The sequence below is a fragment of the Eptesicus fuscus genome, chromosome 3, assembly GCF_027574615.1.
Source record: "Eptesicus fuscus isolate TK198812 chromosome 3, DD_ASM_mEF_20220401, whole genome shotgun sequence".
Lineage (NCBI taxonomy): Eukaryota > Metazoa > Chordata > Mammalia > Chiroptera > Vespertilionidae > Eptesicus > Eptesicus fuscus.
Window position 1 is genome coordinate 22,908,874 of NC_072475.1, and position 21,481 is coordinate 22,930,354.

Genomic DNA, 21,481 nt, shown 5'->3' on the forward strand with positions numbered 1-21,481 from the left:
AGAGGGCTTGGGGAATTTAGAGTTTTTCATGTTATGTCACAGTCAGTGAAGTAATTTTCCGCTGCAGTAAGCTAGCAAAATCAGTATTACTAAAATCAAATCAGCAATTCTTAGATTTTTTGTTTGAAAAGATGTTCTAATGTAATACTGAGAAATTTTTAGTAGGTTTAAGTTCTGTGGGTCTTGTAAACTTACAAATTAGGTAATAGTGTTTGTATGTTGTCTCTGTGTGTATAATTCCCCTTCATAATCAATTACACTGAAATAAACCTGTTAAAGGGTTACCTTAGAATTCTTACCTGCTTGAATGATGGTTATACTTGAGTGTAATCTCACTAATTAAAAATGCCTTTATGAGGGTGAGGTGAGACTCTGGAAAGCTGAAACCCTTCTAACCCTTAAGCTAAAGGTCACGGGGCATTGAATATGCCATTCTAATGCTCTGGCACCATTTTTTAACATTATGTAGGGAACTTCAGTTAGAAGAGTTTATCCTTTGGTTTTGGCATGATTTAATCATTATAGATTGCTATTTTAGAAAAATATTTTCTCTGCATTAGGACACAGGTGGGGAATCTGATGTTTTCTTTAAATGACTGTCTCCCAGTGCTTCAGAATACTTACTGTTCTTTAAGGCGAGTGGATGTTGGGAAGATGAATGTAAAGGGTTGGGGTTTTAAACAGAAAAATATATAAACTAGATCTACTAAAAAGTAACAGTATCATCCATCTTTCATTTTGTAAGAATCCATGACTTTAAATGGTTTCTATTCTGTGTGAACTTTTCCAATTTTCTAATAGTGCAGACTTAAAATGAATGATTTGGTATATTTTAAGGCTGATGCTTCCTAACCAATGTACTAGCCAAGGAATCTGGCTACCGGTTTTCACACACAAATGTAAGTGTTCCATTAAATGATACTAATTTTGAGAGGCAAGTGGTGGCTACATTTCCTGGACCAATTCTGCCTCCCTTTGGGGAAGTAGGTACTCCACTGAATAAGATTATGTACATATTGTGTCTGTTGTACATTTCCCCCTTTCTTTAAATTTTATTGTTGAGAGTATTATAGATGTCTCCTTTGTGTTTGTTGTTTTTTTTTCCCATCGACCCCCTCCTCCCCACACCCACCCTTCGCCACCCTATTGTCTGTGTCCATGGGCTATGCACTTATATGCATATAAGTTCCCCAGTTAATCTTCCCCCGCCCCCCATTGTTGTAAATTACTTAGGCCAACATTGGGTCCAAGTTGTCCTTAAAAGTGAAAATTGTAAATACTTTCTATACTTACAGTTACATCACTGTCCCATTTAATACATGTTTGCAAACACTAGGCTTTATCTGTGAGATGCTCTAATTTTATTGGTAAAATATGAATTAAACAATATTAAGAGTTCATTTAAATCCATCTTAGCACAGAATTTGCCTACAAATCTCTACAAATAGACTTAACACAGTTTATTTAGAAATGTAAACATTTATTTAAAAGTAGCTATCAAGTTATAAAAGAATACTTGCTTAAGATCATAAAAATAGTACAATTCCTTTTAAACAGATAATATTTTCCCTACAATTGGCTTTCATTGAAATATATTATATTTTAAAAACCCCAGCATCTTTTCATTGTTGAGCGTCTCAGGCTTTCTGAATTATTAGGATGCCTTAGACATTGGCTATTTTACTAGGATAATGACCGAGGCTACTTTGTCCAGTCATTGTGTTTAGAATTTGGGATAGGCAGGTCTTTTTCTTTCTTTTCTTTTCAGTAATTGCTAAGTCCCATCGGGGCCACCGCTGATCCTTCTTCAGTTCCAGAGGCTTCCTCCGGTGCCTGCGGCCCCTGACAGCGGTACTTCACTTTAAGGGGTTTGCTCGGGTGCCAGACCAGGTGAATATGACAGGGAATGATTTCCTAGGAAATAGGGGTTTAAGAACATTAAGAGCTGCAAAAAATTCTGGTAAAAACAAGTCTATGTATAATGTTGTGTTTTACCTGTGTTGAGAATTCATGAAGTAGGACCGTATAGTCAAAATCAATTGCATCCTCATCTGTTTTCTAGAGGAAGGAAAAAAGAGTTAGGGTAACAAACAGGTAGATGTAGATTAGGTCAGAATTTGGAAGGTTTATCTTTTAAATCGGGTGGCTGCCTGGACTCTCCTTCTGTCTCTTGGATTTGAGCCTTGTTTCCCTTGGGTAGGATCCTGCATCAACATATGGAAGTCATGGATTCTTATTGTTTGGTCATTGAGTTCTATGAAAATCTATTGACTGTCTTTCTATACCTTTTTCTCTATTATTTATGGTTTTTGATGGAGGCTGAGGTCGGTGGGGATAGGGAGAATCTTTTGGCAACCTTAGCAATTAGGTATGCATATGCACCTCAAGCTGATAGGGTAGCCCTGATAAGCCAGGCAATCAGACACGGGGCAGGGCAGCCAGTCCTTCGTGCTGCCACATGGGCCAGGTTCTGTGCTAAGCACTGGAGTCATGTTTTCATGTAATTCTGACTGCCTTACAAGAGTATGTGTTATGAGCCTGATTTTACAAGGGAGATAGCTTGAGGTTGCAGCTAGTAAGTGGCCAATGGGGATTCAAACCCAGATCTACAGGCTTCGCCGTCCACACTGCCTCTTCAACCAGTGCACTGCTTATTTGTAGAGTGGCAGGCAGTCTTCCTCAACTCTTTTTTTTTTTTTAATATATTTTATTGATATTTTACAGAGAGGAAGAGAAAGGGATAGAGAGTTAGAAACATCGGTGATAGACATCGATCAGCTGCCTCTTGCACAACCCCTACTGGGGATGTGCCCGCAACCAAGGTACATGCCCTTGACCGGAATCGAACCCGGGACCCTTCAGTCCACAGGCCGACGCTCTATCCACTGAGCCAAACCGGTTTCGGCCTCCTCACCTCTTATTCACTTGATTTCTGTAAATTTTACTAGTAACTAAACCAATTTCCTATTTTATTTTTGATACTTCCTGGTTTTTTGGTGTTGTGTGTGTGTGTGTGTGTGTGTGTGTGTGTGTGTGTGTGTGATAGGGGGATTGGAAGCTGGGGTCCTTATCTATTGTAAAAATGGAAGGAAAGAAAATAAATTCAATTTGGATTATAATTTTTTAAAATATGTTTTTATTGATTTCAGAGAGTAAGGGAGAGGGAGAGAGATAGAAACATCAATGATAAGAGAGAATCATTGATTGACTGCCTCCTGCACATCTCCCACTGAGGATCGAGCTCGCAACCTGGGCATGTGCCCTGACTGGAATCGAATCGTGACCTGGTTCATAGGTCCACACTCAACCACTGAGGCCACTGGCCGGGCCATAGTTTTAATTTCATAATTATAAAATTTGAGGAGGTTTTTATTGAGACTATTACAGAATGTAAAAAAGCAAAGTCAAACAAAAGGACTTGATATTAAATTTTGCTTAAAATGATGGAGATTTTTACAAACCATGAAATTTCCAGCAGGTGGGGAGGGTGCTAGAAGGAGAGGAAACGAGAGGGCCTGGTTTGGTCAGAAATTGACTGTTTTTCTGTGTGTCTGCCTCATGTGTAGGTTTCCTTCCCTCCTGCCTGGCAGTGAACATGCGAATATTCAAAGCAAGTATCTGAGGCACAGGCTGTGAAGTCAGAGAACTCATGAGAGAATACTCAGTGTCTCTTTTATAAAGAAACAGTGTCTGGAGACCCCAGTGGTCAGTTGGGCATTGTTGGGTCTGAGGGTGTAGGTAGCCTTGCTTGACCTTCATCTGGTAACTATCTTGACCTTGGAAGGAAATGGTGGCCTCAAGATGGCCCATACCAGCAGGCCACTGTGTTTTATGACTTGTCTCAAGCTTTTGTGCTGCCCGACTATTTCTCAAGGCCTCACTATTAACCATGTATTCTATCATAAAACAGTTGGTTTTACTTATAAACTTAACGTGTTTTTCAGGTCAATGCCTTCTTATTCTGTTTTTGCAAATAGCGTTTCTGAAGGAAATCATGGCTGTCTTCAGATTTGAAGCAAAAGAACACACACACAAAAAACAGGGATTCCAACTCCATTTGACAAACTATTCAGCTACAGTATTACCCATTTTTTCATACAAAAATGGATTTTTATAATGCTTGGAAACCAGGTACCATTTCATGAAGACCCTCCTCAGTGAGGTCACAGAAACAGACCCTTGCATTTCTGTTTTATGGGTTCCTCCTCCAGGTGGAAACACCCTTAAACCAAACCAAACAGCGGGGCTTATTACAGAACTACAGAGGGGAGAGTGTACACCCCAGCCGGCAAGGTATTCCAGGGTTAGACTGTCCTCGCCGAATGGAGCTCTGCCAAGAAGTCATTATTTTGAATATTATTCAGAAATAATCTCCTTGGCGTCTATTCAAATCATCACAAAATGCCAAATCATTATAGTCCAAATTGATGATGATTTTCTGTGACATTTTCTGGTAACTCAGCACTTTAATCTTCCTAGAGGCAGACTGGAAGTATTTTGTTTGTACCCTTTTACTTTTGTGCCACCCCTCCCCCTCCACCCCTACCCAAATCCCCCCCAAAAAGAGAGTGATCCTTAGAAGAACCAGTGTGGTTTTAGTAGAGAGTGAGTAAGCTCAGGCTTTTAATATAAAGTAGATTTCTTAGCTGAGTAAATAAGGTAGATAAGATGTTTCTGTAATGGGCCTTGGCCACGGGGGCCTCTTTCGACAGCAGGACTTGAATTGATTGATAGTGACGGGCCGCAGGTTCGGTGGTTTGGGTTGCTGACAATGTCTGGTGTTGATAAGAGTTGGAACAATGCTCAGATTTGCTTTTCTCAATTCGTATTAAAGGCAAGAAAAGTCAATTCGTATTAAAGGTAAGAAAAGACCTTGTCCTTTTTCTTTTTCTCTAGCCAGCAAGTATCTCCCCTGCCCTTGGCATAGTCCTCATGGTATTGGGAATCACATCCGTTGTTCGGTTCTAAAGCAATAACTCTGCCAGTAAGATGGTCTTACATTTTTATTCAATCCTTTCTTTCATAGCCCACGTGCACCTCAAACTCTGCTTATATGAAGCTGTGGGTTTATAAGCCTGCACTTCCTTACACATTTGCATTGAAATGTGAGTTTAACCCTAAGTGTAAAGATGGTAAATTCCTACCCAGAAAGCATTTGGAAAAACGATAATCCCTATACTTTCCGAGCTACCAAGGGCCACAGAGCACCTCCAGTCACTTGCTGTTTCTGTACTGGACGGCCGTGGCTTTTATCAGCCCTGCCATCCTGCTACTAGTCTCTTGGGACAGTACCTAGATCTTCTGATCTTAGTGACTTTTTAAAAATTGTTGCTTGCCCTACCTGATATGGCTGAGTGGGTACAGTGTTGGCCTGTGGACTGAAGGGTTGTGGGTTTGATTCTGGTCAAGGACATGTATCTTGGTTGGAGGCTCTATCCCTGGCCCCCAGTCAGGGTGTGTGCAGGAGGCAACTAATCGATGTGTCTCTCTGGAATTGATGTTTCTCTCTCTGTCTCTCCCCATCCCTTCTACTCTCTCTAATAATCAATGGAAAAATATACTCAGGTAAGGATTAACAAAATAAAATAAAAATTATTGTTTGCCCTGGCTGGTGTGGGTCAGTCAGTAGGAGTATCATCCTGTACACTGAAAAGTTCCGGGTTTGATTCCCAGTCAGGGCAAATGCCTAGGTTGCGGGTTCAGTCCAGTCAGGACCTGTGATTGGTGAGCATGTGGGAAACTACCACTCAATGTTTCTCTTTCTCTCTCTCTTCCTCTCTCTAAAACGCAGTGAAAATCATTGCTTGTTGTTACGTTGCTTCTTTTGCTGAAAGATCACAGGAATCTTTAGTGACCACCAAATGGCAGAGTTTAAAAATAAGAGAACTCTAAGCTGAAATGGGTTATCAACCTTGAAACCAAATTTCCCAATTCAGTGATTTAGAATTATGTTAGCTTCAAGGACTTCAGTAAATCTGTAAATCCTCCATTAATGGGCCCTAAGAGATGAAGTGAATTTGTCTTGGGTGACCCAGCAAGTCAGTTACATATTCACTTATTCATCTAAAACACTAACCCCACAATGCAAGAAACTCTCAAACTCCTAATCTGGGACACTGTTTCTGATGAACCAGCATTTTTGTTTTCCATGGCTCCATTGTTCCTACTTTCCCACTTGCAGGGTGGTTGAGGGACATGGATAGACAGATGACAGCCTGGCTAGAACGGGAGAGAAATGGGCTGCTCCTGCACTGTGGTATGTCCTGGCGCTTAGTTTGGCAATGTGTCATACACAACTGTAAGAGAGAGGAAAACACTGACGTTAAAAGATCCTAATTTTCTTTCTGTTGTCTCTGTGTTGATTGGCCCCTGTTGAGTTTTCCTCTCGTTATTTCCTTGAGTTCATTATCGTGGCACCGCCTTCCACACCGTAAACAAAGTTTCCCCTGACTTCTCAGTTAGGGTGGAAGACTCTTGTTAAGGATATGATTGTCTTGGGAGATGAGAGAGAAAGAGGGAGAACGTTTTATCTAGTTATATAGCAACAATCAATTAAGTGGTAATTTCTATTAAAAAGCACTATTTAAAGGGAAAGAAGTGTGTTCATTTTGATGAGTAAAGAGGAAAACTATGTATGTAGTTGTCTGATCTACAAGTGGCCTCTGGAAGGCCCACCAGAGTGTTACGGGCATTCCTAGTGCTGACGTGATGCTGGGCAGTGCCTCGCACTCACAAGAGTGCAAGGATCCCTCCATGGGTGCATGCCTGAAGGAAGTGATTTTTAGACATTGACTAGTATACTTGCGGTCGGCTCATCTTGCCTCTCACAGTACTTGATTCTGTTTACTCTGGAAATGCCTCTCTCTACATCACACTTGCCTGACAAGAACTCCAACCCTGGCTCACTCCATGCCCTCACCACCCAGCTGAGAGGGACTGGTCCTCCTCTAACTCCACGACCACAGATCTCCCCGGGGCCTGCCGTGCCCTGTGATGCTGACGTCCTCGCACTCCCAAACCTGTCTCACGCTTGCTCGCAGCTGGTGGCTGCCTCACTTTTCACTCAGAAGACAGAAGCCGTTGAAATAGAACTTCCACACCTACCACCGTGCCATCCACCCTCCTTCCAGCATCTCAGTCACTCTTCTCCGCCTCCTGCCCTGGTGCGCTCTCCATGGTCCTGCCTCAGATCATCTGGATTGACCTTACCTGCTCTTGCCTGTTCAGAGATATTAACACCAACAATCTCATTCCTCCAAGTCCACTTTGCCCCCTCTCCTGGATTTTTCTCATCAACGTATAAATCTGGTAAATCTCCTAAAATACAACTGAAACCTAAAAATACAACTGAAAGAAACGTTCTTTCAACTCTTTGCTTGCCCATCCTCCAGCTACAGGCCCTCCCTTTCTTTTATTCCATTTATAGCCAAACTTTAAAAAGAGATGGAGTGTCCACTTCTTTCCCCCCTATTCTCTCCTGAGCCCACCCCAGTCAGGCTTTGCCCACGCTGTGCTGGGCAGACAGCGTGATAAGCTCCCAATTGACTTCCCACTGCCTGAATCAAATGGTTAATTCTCAGTCCTCATCTCACTCCACTTTCCATCCGCTTTTGATACAATCAGTTGATCCTCATCCTTGAAACACTTTTTCTGTTTCCAACCTCTAAAGTTAGAAATGTTCCAGGGCTCAATCCTTACGTAACTTCTTTTCTATGTAACACTCATTCTCTGTGATATCCGGTCTCCTGGCCTAAAAAACTACCTACAGGGTGACGAGTCCAGCCCCGACCCTTCCCTGTATCTGAGACTCCTATGTACAGATGACTACATAAATTCTCTACTTGGACATAGAATTTAGTATGCCCCAAATCAAGCTAGTTTCTCCCCAATTCTGTTTTTCCTGTAGTCTTTCCCAATCAGTTAATGAAATCTCTCCAGTTACTCAGGCCAAAATCCTACAGAATCACCCTCAATTTTTCTCACCCTCTGCTGTCCATACCCAACCCATCAGCAAATACTATCTCAGTCTGTCTTCAGAACGTATCCTCAGTCCAAGTGTCTCGCCACCTGCACTGCCACCCCCTGGCCCAGGCTCCCGCCAGGCCGTGCCTGGATTATTGCAGTGCTTTACTGGCCGTCCTGCTTCCACCTTCGCGTCTGTACAATCTGTTCTCAACAGAGCAGCCAGAACGATCCTATTGTAAGTCAGATCATGTCACTCCTCAGCTAACGTTGCATAATGAGAGAGAGAGAGAGAGAGAGTTCTTCTAACAGCCTCCAGGCCTGACATGAACTGGCCCCTCCTGGCCCGCTCCCCCTCACCATTCCCGCCACACTGGCTTCGCTGATCTTTCTCCCACCCATCGGCCACGCCAGGAAGTACTCTTCTCTGTGGAAGCACCTCTCTCACTTCTCCGGGCCTCTGCTCCAGTGTCACTTCTGCTCAACTCAGAGGGGCCCTCCTTTAGACTAGACTTCATTTTCCTCCACAGCACTCACCACCATTTGATACATCTTTGCTTGTTCATTCGTCCACTGTATTCCCTCACTAGAATTCATCTCCCTGTGGACAGCTGCACTGTGTTTTCTGTCCACTGCTATATCCGTCCCTAATCCGATGCCTGGCCCATCGCAAGCATTCGAATATTTATTGAATGAGTGAAATGCAGTTAAAACTCTTGCCGTAAAATTGGAAACTCCCGTTACTTTAGTCTGAGCACACTGCATTTGGTTTTATCTCTTGTGGCACAAGTTAATTTTCCGTTTTTCTTACCCACTGCTTCACACTGCTGAGCTGTGCCACGTAGTAGTGTAAGAAGCGCGTTGTCTTTTCCCACATCACGTAAGAGCTGCCAAGAAAAGCTAAGTCCCAGATGGGTCTAAGAGAGGGATCAATATGTCCATGACTGTCTGAGAACACACACAAAAAAAATGGTATTGAGCATTTTGGGAACAAAACTTCAGAGATTTCAGCAATTAAATAAGGGCTTAGTCATATCAGTCATCTCTCTCACAGCAAGACCTTTAGCAATATTTGTTTCTTTCTACATCATACTGAGATTTACGTGCTTCAAGTCAAGTTGCTATAAGTCAGTTTCATGGCTATGTGCTGTACTATATAAATGCAAAGGAAGAGCTATAATGATGCTCAGAGTTTATCTAACACCTTGTAAGTTGAGAAGCCTTTCATAGTTAGATCAAAACATCCCTCAGTGATCTTCGACACATAACCTGGTTGGGGGTCTACAGTCATAGGAAGTTCTCTGCCAATCTGCCTGCCATCTTTGTCCATTTCTGACAAATGCATTGGCAACATTTCGAAAATTTATTGACACATCAATCAGGGGGGGTTTTCCTGTGGCATTGTTTTTGTACCTGCAATCTTTTCAATTCAGCAAACATTTGCCAAAAAACTCAATATCAGACACTGCTAGAGGGAGGGATACAGTGATTAATAAAGGACCTCTTATGACTTTTAGGAACTCACATTTTCGCAAGTAATTTATGTGATTCAGGAACTCACAGTTTAGCAAGTAATTTCTGTTGGTGGACTCATGAGATGAAAACCCATTGGCAGAGAAGATAAATTAGCTGCACTGAACACGGTGACTAATAAGGACATTTGAACGTATCAATGCTGGTGGCCCTGCCCTAGAACCCAGAGAAGGATTTCACCTCAGTCCCTTTCCTTCGTCTGCAGGATACTTGGGCTCATCTAATGGAAGCTTATGAATTCATTAGAAAAAGTGAAATTTTTACACATCATAAGATCCAGACAACTCTTTTAGGGGGAAAGCTGTGTGGAGCAAGGATATCCTGAAATGGATTTGATAGTCTCACATCAATGGTAGAGAAACTGCTCTACGATGGCCCAGAACTATGGACTGATGAACTGCTCAGGAGAATCCGCTGAGATTGGAACTGGCTACTCCACGGTTATCTCCATGGATTTTATTCACTTCATCTAAAGCCAAACTCTTTTTTCAGTTCTAAGGAGATAATTTTATATACATGGACAGGCTATAAGCAGCACCATTAAATGTCTCTGCTAAATTGAAAGTGACAAGAGAACTTGTAAATTTTGTGGATGAAAAGGTACCTTCTGTTAAAAAATTTTTTTTTGATACTTCATAGTAGCCACATGAGTTGGCTTGTTACAGAACGACCCTTGTGGGCATACAGGCTTTATTAACCGAACGTGAACCAACTAGCCTGCACTACTAAAGTGTCCGAAATCTAGTGACGTTGTGGCAAATCTTCAAAGAAGAGGTCCTCTACATTTTCTAAAGTTTGTGTTTTAAGGAGGATATATAAAACCCTATTTCCACAACTAATGCCCAGGGGAGAAAAAAAAATCCCTAAATAACTATATAAAGTATTTGCCGTTAGCCCATATATTTCAGGCAGTGCTAAATAGAAGCACATTCTGTAACATGGGATTTAGGTTGTTCCTCACAATTATTTGGAACAGGATTTCATCTAAGTCATCAGAGAGCTACAATAAGAGTTAGCTGAGCTTCTGAACTTGAGGAACACGAGGATCAGTGTCCACTTGGGTGTTAGGAACATTGACGGGGCACAGACAGCTCAGGAATGGAGACCGTGGGGCCTGTCCCGGTCTCTGAGCGGACAAGTGAGCCGTGACAGGCTGTGGGATGGGAAGTGCTGCAGCACTGGTCAGATGTCAAGCTTAATACCCCAGTGCAGATCCAGAGATGACTCTTGTGGTTTGGAAATTGAATTTGCCGGTAAGAGCTGAGCGTCCATGCTGCCCGCACCCTGCTGAGTGCCAGAACCGATGGGCTCTGCTCCATTCCGCTGAGTCACTCAGGGCAGAGGGCAAGTCTCTTATTAGAGATGGCACCGCTGCCCATTAGCTCTCGCTCTAAAATAAGCTCAACTCGCCTCCTCTGCGGCCCCCCAGGAAGGCCCCATGACGGTCGGCTCGCTCAGCCCTGGGGCGGACGGCCACGATGGGCACAGTGCAGGCCCTGGATGGGGTCACCTCGAGTTTCCAAAGCCACCGCCAGGAACTGCTAGCAGTGTCACTTCAGGTTCTAGACTCTCCCCGGAAAAGTGCACCCCTACATGCGTGTCCCGTTGCAAAGACTTCTACCCATTCCTTGGAGAGGCACCTGGCCTTGCCCAGGTCCCAGAGAGCACAGACCCTATATTGCACTGGAGGTGAAGAACAGGAAAACGTACTTCCGAGTTTTGTTTAAATAACAAGGTGTACCACATTCTATAGTTGGATTAAAGTGCCATTTGGGGGATAAAAACTTAAATGACCATTCCTTTTTAAGACTTCATCATTTCATACACTCCTGGATAGAGACATTCCAGATCAATTGGTCCATACCAGGTATGCTGCTGACATCCAAGGGGGTTTTGAGCTGCTTCATGTGCTTGTAGAGCAGGTAATCCTCTTGCTGTCTTTTGCTCTTCTCTATGAACCGCGTACAGGTGACATTGATGGCGGGCCTGGGTTTCTCATTCCGGAAAAACACTTGAGCGGAACAGTTCCCCAAACGTTCCTCGCCTTCCTGAAATAAAGAGTTTGGAATTAAATAGCTGGGTTCCTTCTCCCCACCACCCCGATACACAAACACACAAAATTGAGAAGTTCCTTGTACATGGCAGGTAACTCAACAGATGTAGTGGCCTTTGCTTTATAGAAAGTGGTTTTTGTGCGCATAGCTGAACACAATTGTCCTTCATTCTTTGCTGTCATTTCAACTCCTGCTTTCTGCCTGGCCAGTATGGCTCAGTGGTTGAGAGTCGACCCAGGAACCAAGAGCTGGCCGGTTCAGTTCTGGGTCGGGGCACATGCCCAGGTTTCAGGCGTGATCCCCAGTAGGGGGCATGCAGAAGGCAGCCGATAGATGATGTTTCTTTCTCATGGATGTTTCTCTCTGTCCTTCTTCCTTCCTCTCTCTAAAAATCCATTAAAAAAATGAAGCCCCCAAACAACGCTGAGGGCGTTGAAGAAACACCACCGATGCCCGTGAGTACTGCCTGCTCAGGCCTCGAGGAGAGCGGGTGCTTTACTCTCTGCTGTGGACCAACATGCCGAGTTGGACCTCCGGCTTTCTAACTGGAACTCGAAGGTGAAGCTGGTTCCTATGAAAAAAAATGGCCACATCTTCATGCTGCCCTATGAACTCGGTCTTGTTCCAGTTTTACAGATGAAGATGCCGAAGTTTAAAGAGGAAGCTACTGCATGTCACACCAGGAAGTGGTGAGCCAGGGCTTGAGCTCATGTCTGTCTTGCAAAGCCCTGGCTCTGTACTAACTCAGAGTCTACTCAGATCTAATCCGGATGAAGTGGAGGCCGAGGTCACCCAAATGGAACTAATGCAACTGCCGGGGTGACCTCGCTGGGCCTATCTGCGTTCACATGTAAACGTGCACGTGCTGAGCATTCTGGGATCACCCTTCTGTTCCACCCAGAGACAGCTGGGGCGGGAGTGGGGGTGCTTTCAGGGGACTCGGGTGTCTGACTCACTTCACCCTTTGACAAAGGTCACACAGTCCAAAACCCCAGGGAGCCTAGTCCCAGAAAAACCCCATCAACACGGTCTAGAATTTGAGGAAGTTCCTGGGCCACTAGCCACGGCCCCACTCACATCCATTCGTGGTAAGAACTTGGTAACGATGTGGTTGGTTAAGCGGTTGAATTCTTTTCACGTTTTCAGTCCCTTTAAACTGGGTGGCATTTCAAATGGCAACAACAACCCAAAATAAACTTAAAAAGAAAAAAAGCCCCCAAGGAAACAAACTGTTATTAAAATTGGATCTGCTTATGGGCTTCCAACGGGCAACCGTTCCTCTGGTGAGCTTTGAACGAGAGGCAATGTCTGTGGTGCGTGAAAATCCTAATAAATAGTGCAACGCGGAGAAAGAGGTGGCGAGCGTCAGGAAGAGGATTAGCAAAGGCAGAACACAGCCTGCTTTGATGTCAAAGCCATTTCCAAGGAAGAGAGAAAACCAGGTATCGCCCCTGTTTGTTTTCCTTTCCTCTCTCTACCCCCCAGATCAGCGCCGCAGAATCAAAGCTGTCGTCTGGAGATGAAAGACTCCTCACCCCCTGACATGGACACTTCAATTAGCGAGCTGTGCTCGTCAGAGACACACATTGTTGATCAAAATAATCTAGTAATTGTTTCCCCTTCAGCTTTAATCTAATGCTTTCAGTTTGCAGCTCTAAAGTGAAAGGCATCTTCCTTAAGCTTTAAGAAACATTTTAATTCTTCGGTTAATTAGCCAAGTGAGAGCATATTGTTGTCTTGTTAGGGCTTGTTTCTGAATACGGGCAGCGTTGTTCCGGAAGCATCGGGCTGGGGGTCACGACTGTGCCCCCCTGACCCCCCAGCTCTGCCACCGAAGATTCTGCAATGCTGGCCGCCAGCTGGTCTCCCTCCTCCCTGCTGCTGCCTCCCAGCCTAGCCCAGCGCACAGAGGTTCGTCTGGTCTAATTTCTGTATGTTTTCTGTTTACTCTCTTCTGGAGGACGGGGAAAAGGGAAAAGGGAATTGGCAAACCCTGGCTGCCTGGTCAGAACGTGGGGGCTGGTGACGCCTGTGGCGTGCACCGTCCCGCGCTGTGCCGCACAGAAAGCCTCTATGTAAGGCAGCTTCTGGAGCTGGCCACACGCTATGCGCTCTGCTAACGAGAAATGTCACCAGCTGACGGGCAGAGGAACAGGTTGGCATTTGAGAGTGAGTCATTCGGAGGCCTCTGAGGTGCTAGGGAGGGGTACCAAAGGGAGCTGTGAAATTCCCTCCCGGGGCCCAGGAAGGAGGGGTGATGCTGTGTGCCCTGTTCTACATGCTGCCCCCCAGAAGGCCGTGACGTGGCAGGAGTGGAATCAAGTTCCTGCCTCGCTCTGCTCCTCCGTTCTTGAAAACAAAGGCAGGAAAAATCCCACCTCTACGTCACTATATATTCGTATTCTTACTCAAAAAAATAAATTCATACCAGTGGCTAATAAGATACCAATTTGGATAGAGTAACAGCCCCAAGGACTGAAGCGTCCCAGGTTTGATTCTAGTCAAGGGCATGTACCTGGGGGCAGGCTCGATCCCCAGCCCTGGTCGGCCTGTGTAGGAGGCAACCAACTGGTGTGTCTCTTTCACATCGATGTTTCTCTCCACCCTCCCCCCCCCCCTTCTACTCTCTCTAATAAGCAATGGAAAAATATCCCCGGATGAGGATTAACAACAACAACAAAAAGACTCCACGAATGACAGCAGCTTACCTCTGGGTTGTAGCGCTCTGTGGTGAACTCCAGGTCAACTTGACATTCCTTCTTTGAATTAATCTGAAATATAGAAACTGACTCTTAGCCAGTGGAAGCTCTGCTAACGTCTGCGTATCCAAAAATCACTCTCCTGGGGTAACGTGGCACGGAAATGGTCACTGTCTGTCGCAGCCGCACCTGAATAATACCGGTGTTTTTTAGGAGAAAAGGTCTCGTGTTTTGGTCTGATCATGGCTTATTGCCGGCTAGCTGACACCTACTCACAAGAGGGAGGCTGGGAAAGGGAAACGGTTGCATTGAGGCTGGAAGTTGGCTGTGTGAGAGCAGCTACAGGAGAACAGATGTGTGCAGGGCTGTGGAGGGAGGACCGGTGTGCCCCAACCTCAGTCCCGTCCATGCCCTGTCCTGGGGCCAGGGCTGCCACTGAGGGAGACAGGCCCGGTCTCCCTCCCCTGCTCCTGGTGGAACAGGTGTGCCCAGGAATAAATAATGGGTTTTCAGATGGTGATAACGGGAGAAATGGAGTGGTGGGGGCAGAGTGACTGCTTTTACTAGTACAAGGTGGGGTGGAGGAGAGGCTGTTCCATGGTACAGCCATTGCCAGACCAAAGAGCTAGATCAGGGCCAGAACACGGGTTGTCTCCCTAAATCCCTCAGAGACCGTCTGATGGACCCTCTCCCTGTGCCCACCACAAGCTGGTTCCTGCCCCGGGCAAGCATGTGAAGCAGTTTCCATCCTCTGACACCAGCACCCCATCCATCCTGCCCGGCTCCATATAATTCTTTAAGCCCAAGACTTGCCTCGTGTGTAAATTTCCCGTAACAGACTCTTAACTGGCAGACTGGAGCGGCCTGCCTTTCCTCAGTGTTTCCCAGCCTTCCTTACAGAGGTGGCCTTTCAGTGTCAGGGCTTTTCCCTGTGCCTGTGTGTACCAGCAGGTGGCCGAGGAAGGTGCCTGGGAGGAGATGAAGCATCACTGAGATCCAGGGGCCGGAGGGAGCCAGCCACACCCGTGCTCAGGAGTGGCAGAGGGAGCTACCAGTGAGGTCGGAGGTGGGACAGGATGCAGTGCCGCCACCGGACCAGACCTCAGCTGTTAGGGGCTCTCCTTCCCCGGCAGCTTCCACAGGCAGACCTCCTTCTACACTTCGGAAATGCATGTTGGGCCTTTTTACGCTTTTGAATGGATGCCAATGCATATTTTTAGAGTATATATGCCCAGACCATTAAAGCAATTTAAACTGTTTCGGAGGCCTTTATATTGTTTGCCATCATCTATTTATTTATTTTATTTTTTTTTTCAGAGAGCTGACTCCTGCACGCCCCACACTGGAGATCAAGCCCACAACCCGGGCATGTGCCCTGACCAGGAATCAAACCGTGACCTCCTGGTTCCTAGGTTGATGCTCAACCACTGAGCCATGCCGGCCGGACGCCATCATCTGCTTTTGTGGCTATCATTTTTTAGCGCGAAATGATCATTCAGTAAAAGGAGAATTTTCTAGAGAAGAGAGAAGTCTGTGCTGCATGGAGCTGAAGTTATTTCACATAATTCTGATGAAGTTAAATTCTGGAAACATCCATTTCCTTTGGCTCGTTCCAGGAACATAATAACCAGTCAGGGTTATCTTATCTTAACTAGACAAGATAGCATCCGTTACTGTTATAGATTCTTAAAGGATCCCGGGAAACTGGAGAATGGAGGGATAGGATCCTGTGGCAGGTATTTGTGTAAAGAACATGTAAACACATGAGTGTATCTATCAATGTTTCTGGGGGGAGGGGAGCACCCAGCACCCAGGAGCAATTTGCTTAGGGCTCATTTTCAATCTTAAAACAAGTTCCAGTGTAAATGGAAACACTGACCTCAATTTACAAAATTCATACACGTCTGTCTGCTCACTCATTCACTGTGTGCCTGCTACTGCGGCAGGCACCCAGGAGATGTGACATCCAGGCCAGCCTTGCCAGTACCTGCTGCTTGAGTGGACACGTGGTGTAGCTAGCTCATCAGTGTGGCCGAGTGCAGCTTACAAGCAGGCTTTCCAGGGCAGGTGAGGCCTCAACTAATTCTCTGAGAAGCAGGTGCTGGCCAGGCAAAGGCGTGGGAATGGAGCTGTGGATTCAAAGGGGTTCTATGGCAGGAACGTCACAGGATGATCTGATCATAAATTCCTAACGGGGCAGGTCATGGTGGGTAGTCACGCGCCAGGCCTGTCACTTCTTTAGTGAAAGGTTTTAAGCCATTTAAGGTGTGCGTCTAGGTTAACACACCTTTCAAATGCCAGAAGCAATACCCCTTGAAGGGGATACTACCCCTCAAAACACAATCTCCTTAAGTATCCTCTGACCCAATCCCCGCCTTGCTTTCTCCCACCTCCACGTTATCTTCCTGATATTCCCTCCTTAATTTCAAATGCATAAAAGAAGCTGCAAAACTGTTCGCTGGAGCATTTGAGATCTTGCTCCCCAGCATATGTGGTCAGTTTGGCTCAAATCAACTCGTACAAAAATTCCCTATAGGTCTGGGCGTTTCTTAAGTGGACAGAGTGTAGGGGTGGCAGTGAGGGAAGGCAGTGACGCTGGGAAAAGGCTGTCTGGGGAGTGTGGCCCACGGTCAGGAAAGACTCTTTTTTTTTTTTTATGAAGGGGATTTAGAACTTGATACCAAAGTCTGTGGGAGCCCCAGTAAAGTACACCTAACTACAGTACTCAGGGTGTTATGAGGAGTAAGACGTGGCTTTAAAACAGTTAGGATGGCCCAGCCAGCGTGGCTCCATGGTTAAGCATCGACCTATGAACCAGGAGGTCAGGGTTTGATTCCTGGTCAGAGCACATGCCCAGATTGCAGGCTTGAGCCCCAGTGGGGGGCGTGCAGGAGGCAGCTGATGGATGATTCCCTCTCATCATTGATGTTTTTTATCTCTCCCTCTCCCTTCCTCTCTGAAATCAATAATTTTTTTTTTTTTAATAAAACAGCTAGGACAGTGCCCGGGTCAGGGTACAAGTTCAATGTCTGTTCACTGTTTTTACCATTATTGAAATCTATGGAACCTGCGGGAGAGAAGGCCCTGGATTAGAACCCCGAGCCTGAGGCCAGGGAAGAATAAAAAGGGGTATTCCCAGCAAGGCTGCTTTGACGGTGGTTTGCTCCTGAAGCTCCCAATCAGGGATGAAGGGTATAAAGGGCCACCTGTGTGACAGGCTACCCACGGCGTCTGCCTCTGTCTCCTGGTCTTCACGGCCCCCGCCCAAGTTAGAGGAACACAGACCCCTCAGCCACACTGGCTCCCAGGACAACCCGTCCTCACGGAAGGCAGCCCTGCCTGCAGGGTCTCAGCCTCGAGTACCCCTGAGTGCAGGCCTCTCACACAGGGGTCAGGGACGCCCCTCAGGCTGCTAGTTGGGTGGATGGGGTCAGGGCCATTCCTGAGAAGAGGAGGAGGAAGCTGAGTTGTCAGGTGCAATCTTTGGTGCAGGGGGACATGGCAGCCGCCCCGGAGGCAGCTGAGTGTATAGAAGTAGATTCAGAAGGAGCCACGGAATCTGATGCCATCGGCTCGGGAAGATGTGCCCAGGGAGAACTCTGAGGACCAGCGACCGGCGCATCAGGATTAAACGGGCTCGCCCATCCGAGGACGCGCAGTGCTGACAAGCAAGATCTGATCAGACATTCCTGACTGGGCAGGTCATGGTGAGGGCCCGCCCCAGGCACGTACCTTTTTTTAGTAAAAGGTTTATCTTTGGCCAAAATCAGTTTGGCTCAGTGGATAGGGCGTTGACCTGCGGACTGAAAGGTCCCGGGTTCGATTCCGGTCAAGGGCATGTACCTTGGTTGCGGGCACATCCCCAGTAGAGGGTGTCTTTTTGGAAGCACGGGGAAGCATGCATATCCTCTGGGGGGGGGGGGGGGGGGCGGGAGAGACCGGGTGGCAGAGCCTGTGAGCTATTTGCCTCGCCGATTTGATTTCCTTACTTCGTTTTAATTAGGCCTCTTAAAAGCATCTACATTTTGTTCCAAATAAGATGTTTATATTTTTGATGGCACTTTGTCCTTTATCAAGATGCAGCCCTTTTATCTCCTCTGAGGCCTCTCCTCTCTCCCTTCCTCTGAGTCACAAGTTCCCCAGAGCCGCTGGCCCGTCTCCCGAGATAAGTGGCATCTCGGCCTGCGGGCCTTCATCGGGGACACTGTGTGCAAAGTGTCTCAGGCTCCGGTTTCTTTAGGACTGGGCTCCATGTGGGTTCAAATTATTCTGCGATCAAGAGGTCCTTGTTGTCCAACATCCGCCCTGGGATGTGTTGGGTGTCTCCCTATGGGAGCGTGTGCGAGGCGCGGAGTCCAGGGAACAGAACAGAAAGCCCTGCCCCAGAGCAGTGAGGTCCGGAGAAGGCCGCAGGGCCCACCACTGTGGAAGCTGACTGTGGATGATGTCAGAGCTCTGGAAGGGTCACTGGAGAACGGACCCAGCCTCGGGATGGGGAAGTTAGCTGAACTTTGGAGCTGAACTCTGAAGATTAGAAAGGAATTGACTTTGGGGTTGGGGCTTGGGGGAGGGGAGCTGGGAAATGGTTCAGCACAGAAGGAGCAGACGGCTGAAGGCGGCGGAGCAGCCAGGGGCTAAGGACGGGCTCAGGAAGCGGCAGGAGCGGCCCCTGCAGGCTCCAGTGAGGGTTTGTCCTTAGAGAAATGGAAAGCCCTGGGCGGGGAGGAAGCCTTTTGAGAAGATCGCTCTGAGATGGAAGGTGAAAAAGAAAAAGAAAAAAAAAAAAAGATGGAAGGTGAGAGCTGGTGCTGCAGCGAGGAGGTGTCCAGCGTGAGTGCAGGGACTGCAGGAGGCCAGGTGACCAAGGGGAACCAAGGGGGTGACTGCAAATGGAGAGAAGCATGTGGTGGGCAGACAGAACTGTTTACATTGTAAACACAAACAGTTCTGTAATTCAAGATCAGAAATTATCGCTAGAATGCACGTTTCATATTAGGACATTATTAAACCAACCACATTGAAAGGATGCTTGCATTACAGAAGGCCAGCCAGCCAGCCTGCCAGGCCCGATTGGACCGCCGTGAGCACTGCACGGGTCTCGATGCCAAAGCTCTGAAGGCCAGCTCAGCCCCATGAGCACCTGAGAAACGCAATCAAGGAAGCAGTGAGGTACCCCTGCTCAATGAGCTGACTGGCAATGGATTAGAGAGTGGGCAGGGCCAATCGTTTGCCGGAACTGGGGAGATTGCTCCTGCGTGGCTGGTGGGAGGGTGCCCAGAGGCAGCCTGAGGGGGCGGGCAGTCTGGCCCACTGGGTCAAATCAAGTTACCTGCACCCTACGATTTGGCTACCCCACTTCTGGTTCTGTCTCCAGGGAAACTGGCACAGGGCCTCACAAGGGCCTCCCAGGAGGATGCTCCTGGGAGCAGTGTGTGTGTGTGTGTGTGTGGCGGGGGGGGGGGCGGGGGGGGGGAGTTGGAGGCAATCTGGTGTCCCCTCCTGGGGGCAGGGGAGGGCAGGTAAACGGGGGGTGCCTGCCATGGAGTGCCATGCAGACTGGCCACACATATGGCAACACAGACAGACCCTAAATGCTGTGCTTGACAACAGGAACAACAAACTGCATGGCATACATATCACGTACAAACATTTTTTAAATTAAAGTTTGCACACAAACCAGCAATGTCTTTTCTAAGAGCACTACAGTCAGAATCATACACATAAGACCGCTTCCAGTGGTTGCCTCTGGGAGGTTGGGGTGAACGAAAAGAGGCACAAAAGAGAATAACTACACAAACACAGACCGAACCAAAAAGTTGCTCCCTCCACTTTGTACCTGGATCACAAGCACAGCACCAGGCTTTAAAAAGGATAGAAAGTCCCCGGCCTGCGTGGCTCAGTGGCTGAGTGTGGACCTATGAACCAGGAGGTCACAGTTCGACTCCCAGTCAGGGCACATGCCCGGGTTGTGGGTTCAATCCCCAGTATGGGATGTGCAAGAGGCAGCCAATCAATGATTCTCTCTCATCATTGATGTTTTCTCTCTCTCTCTCCCTTCCTCTCTCTGAAATCAATAAAAAAATATATTTTGGTGGGAAAAAATAGAAAGGAAGTAATTTAACAGCAAATTAAGTCCAAAGTAACTCCTATGGATGTCCCCTCCCCGTATCTTAAACTTGGGTCTTTGTTTTTTTACACAGATTCATTAGATTTGAGGAGTAAACTGCCCACTGTGTGTTGGCTTCAAATCTAGAAGCTCAAGGTCAGGTGGTCCTCCCCCTGTGGCTTGTACACCAGTTGCTACAGCCACATGGTGCAAAGCTATTATTAAAACACAAAAGCTAATCAGACATTTTTTGCTAGAGCCGACCTGGTGCTGGGGGAAGGGGACCGGGCTGGCTCCCGAGGGAAGGAGCGGTCCTGGAGCCGCCGATCACAGCCCCAGTCCCTTCATCCCCAGCTGCCAGGACTGCCCATCTGTGAAACAGATCAGGAAGTTTCACATCCCTTTCTCAGAGCGCAGCCAGCGGCCCCACACATTGTTCTAATACTTTCCAGAATTAAGGCTCTTTATAGAAAGGAAAACTCAGCAAACAAAGCACATGACCATGAGACTGGATACCCTGAAGAAATGAGTAGCTCTTTGCCTCAGATTTCTTTTTAATTACAGTCCTTATCTGAGGAGATACCATCCAAGACCCCCAGTGGATACCTGGAACCCCATATATATGTTATTTCTATACCTACCTACGATGACGTTTAATTTGTAAATTAGGCACAGGGAGAGATTAGCACCAATAACCAATAATCAAATAGAACAATGTGCTGTCATAAGAGTGAGGTGAATGTAGCCTCGCCGTCCTTCTCTCTTAAAATATCTGATAACGGCGGTGGCTGCTGAGTGACTGGCGGCAGTGTATACAGCTAAAGGATGATTCATGCCTGGGGCAGAGATTTCATCACGCTACTCAGAATAGCACTCCATTTAAACTTATGAATTGTTTATGTCTGGAATTTTCCATTTAGTATTTTCGGATCAGCGTTGACCGCAGGTAAATGACACGGGGGGGGGGGGGGGCAAGGAGCAACACTGGATGGGGGAGGGAGGTCCTACTGTCTGCAGAAGAGGAGACTCGGGTACTGTCCCCAGAACTAAATGCTGGGCAACCAGGGACCTTTAATGACATGGTTTAGGTTCTAACCTGGTTTTTGTGTTTTATTTATTTTTTAGGT

At 46.7% G+C, this 21,481-nt stretch overlaps 1 protein-coding gene across 1 annotated transcript in view; it reads right to left on the reverse strand.

Annotated features, from left to right (window-relative positions):
- Positions 1-1,440: 1,440 nt before the first annotated feature.
- Positions 1,441-21,481, reverse strand: part of RARRES1 (retinoic acid receptor responder 1) — a 30,636-nt gene continuing 10,595 nt past the window's right edge. The window contains exons 2-6 of the mRNA XM_054711011.1: positions 14,258-14,320; positions 11,360-11,543; positions 8,774-8,910; positions 1,996-2,058; positions 1,441-1,914 (exon numbers count right to left, since the gene is read on the reverse strand). Of these exons, the coding sequence (XP_054566986.1) occupies positions 1,765-1,914; positions 1,996-2,058; positions 8,774-8,910; positions 11,360-11,543; positions 14,258-14,320 (597 nt within the window). The 3' untranslated portion in view covers positions 1,441-1,764. The remainder of the gene's footprint in view (positions 1,915-1,995; positions 2,059-8,773; positions 8,911-11,359; positions 11,544-14,257; positions 14,321-21,481) is intronic.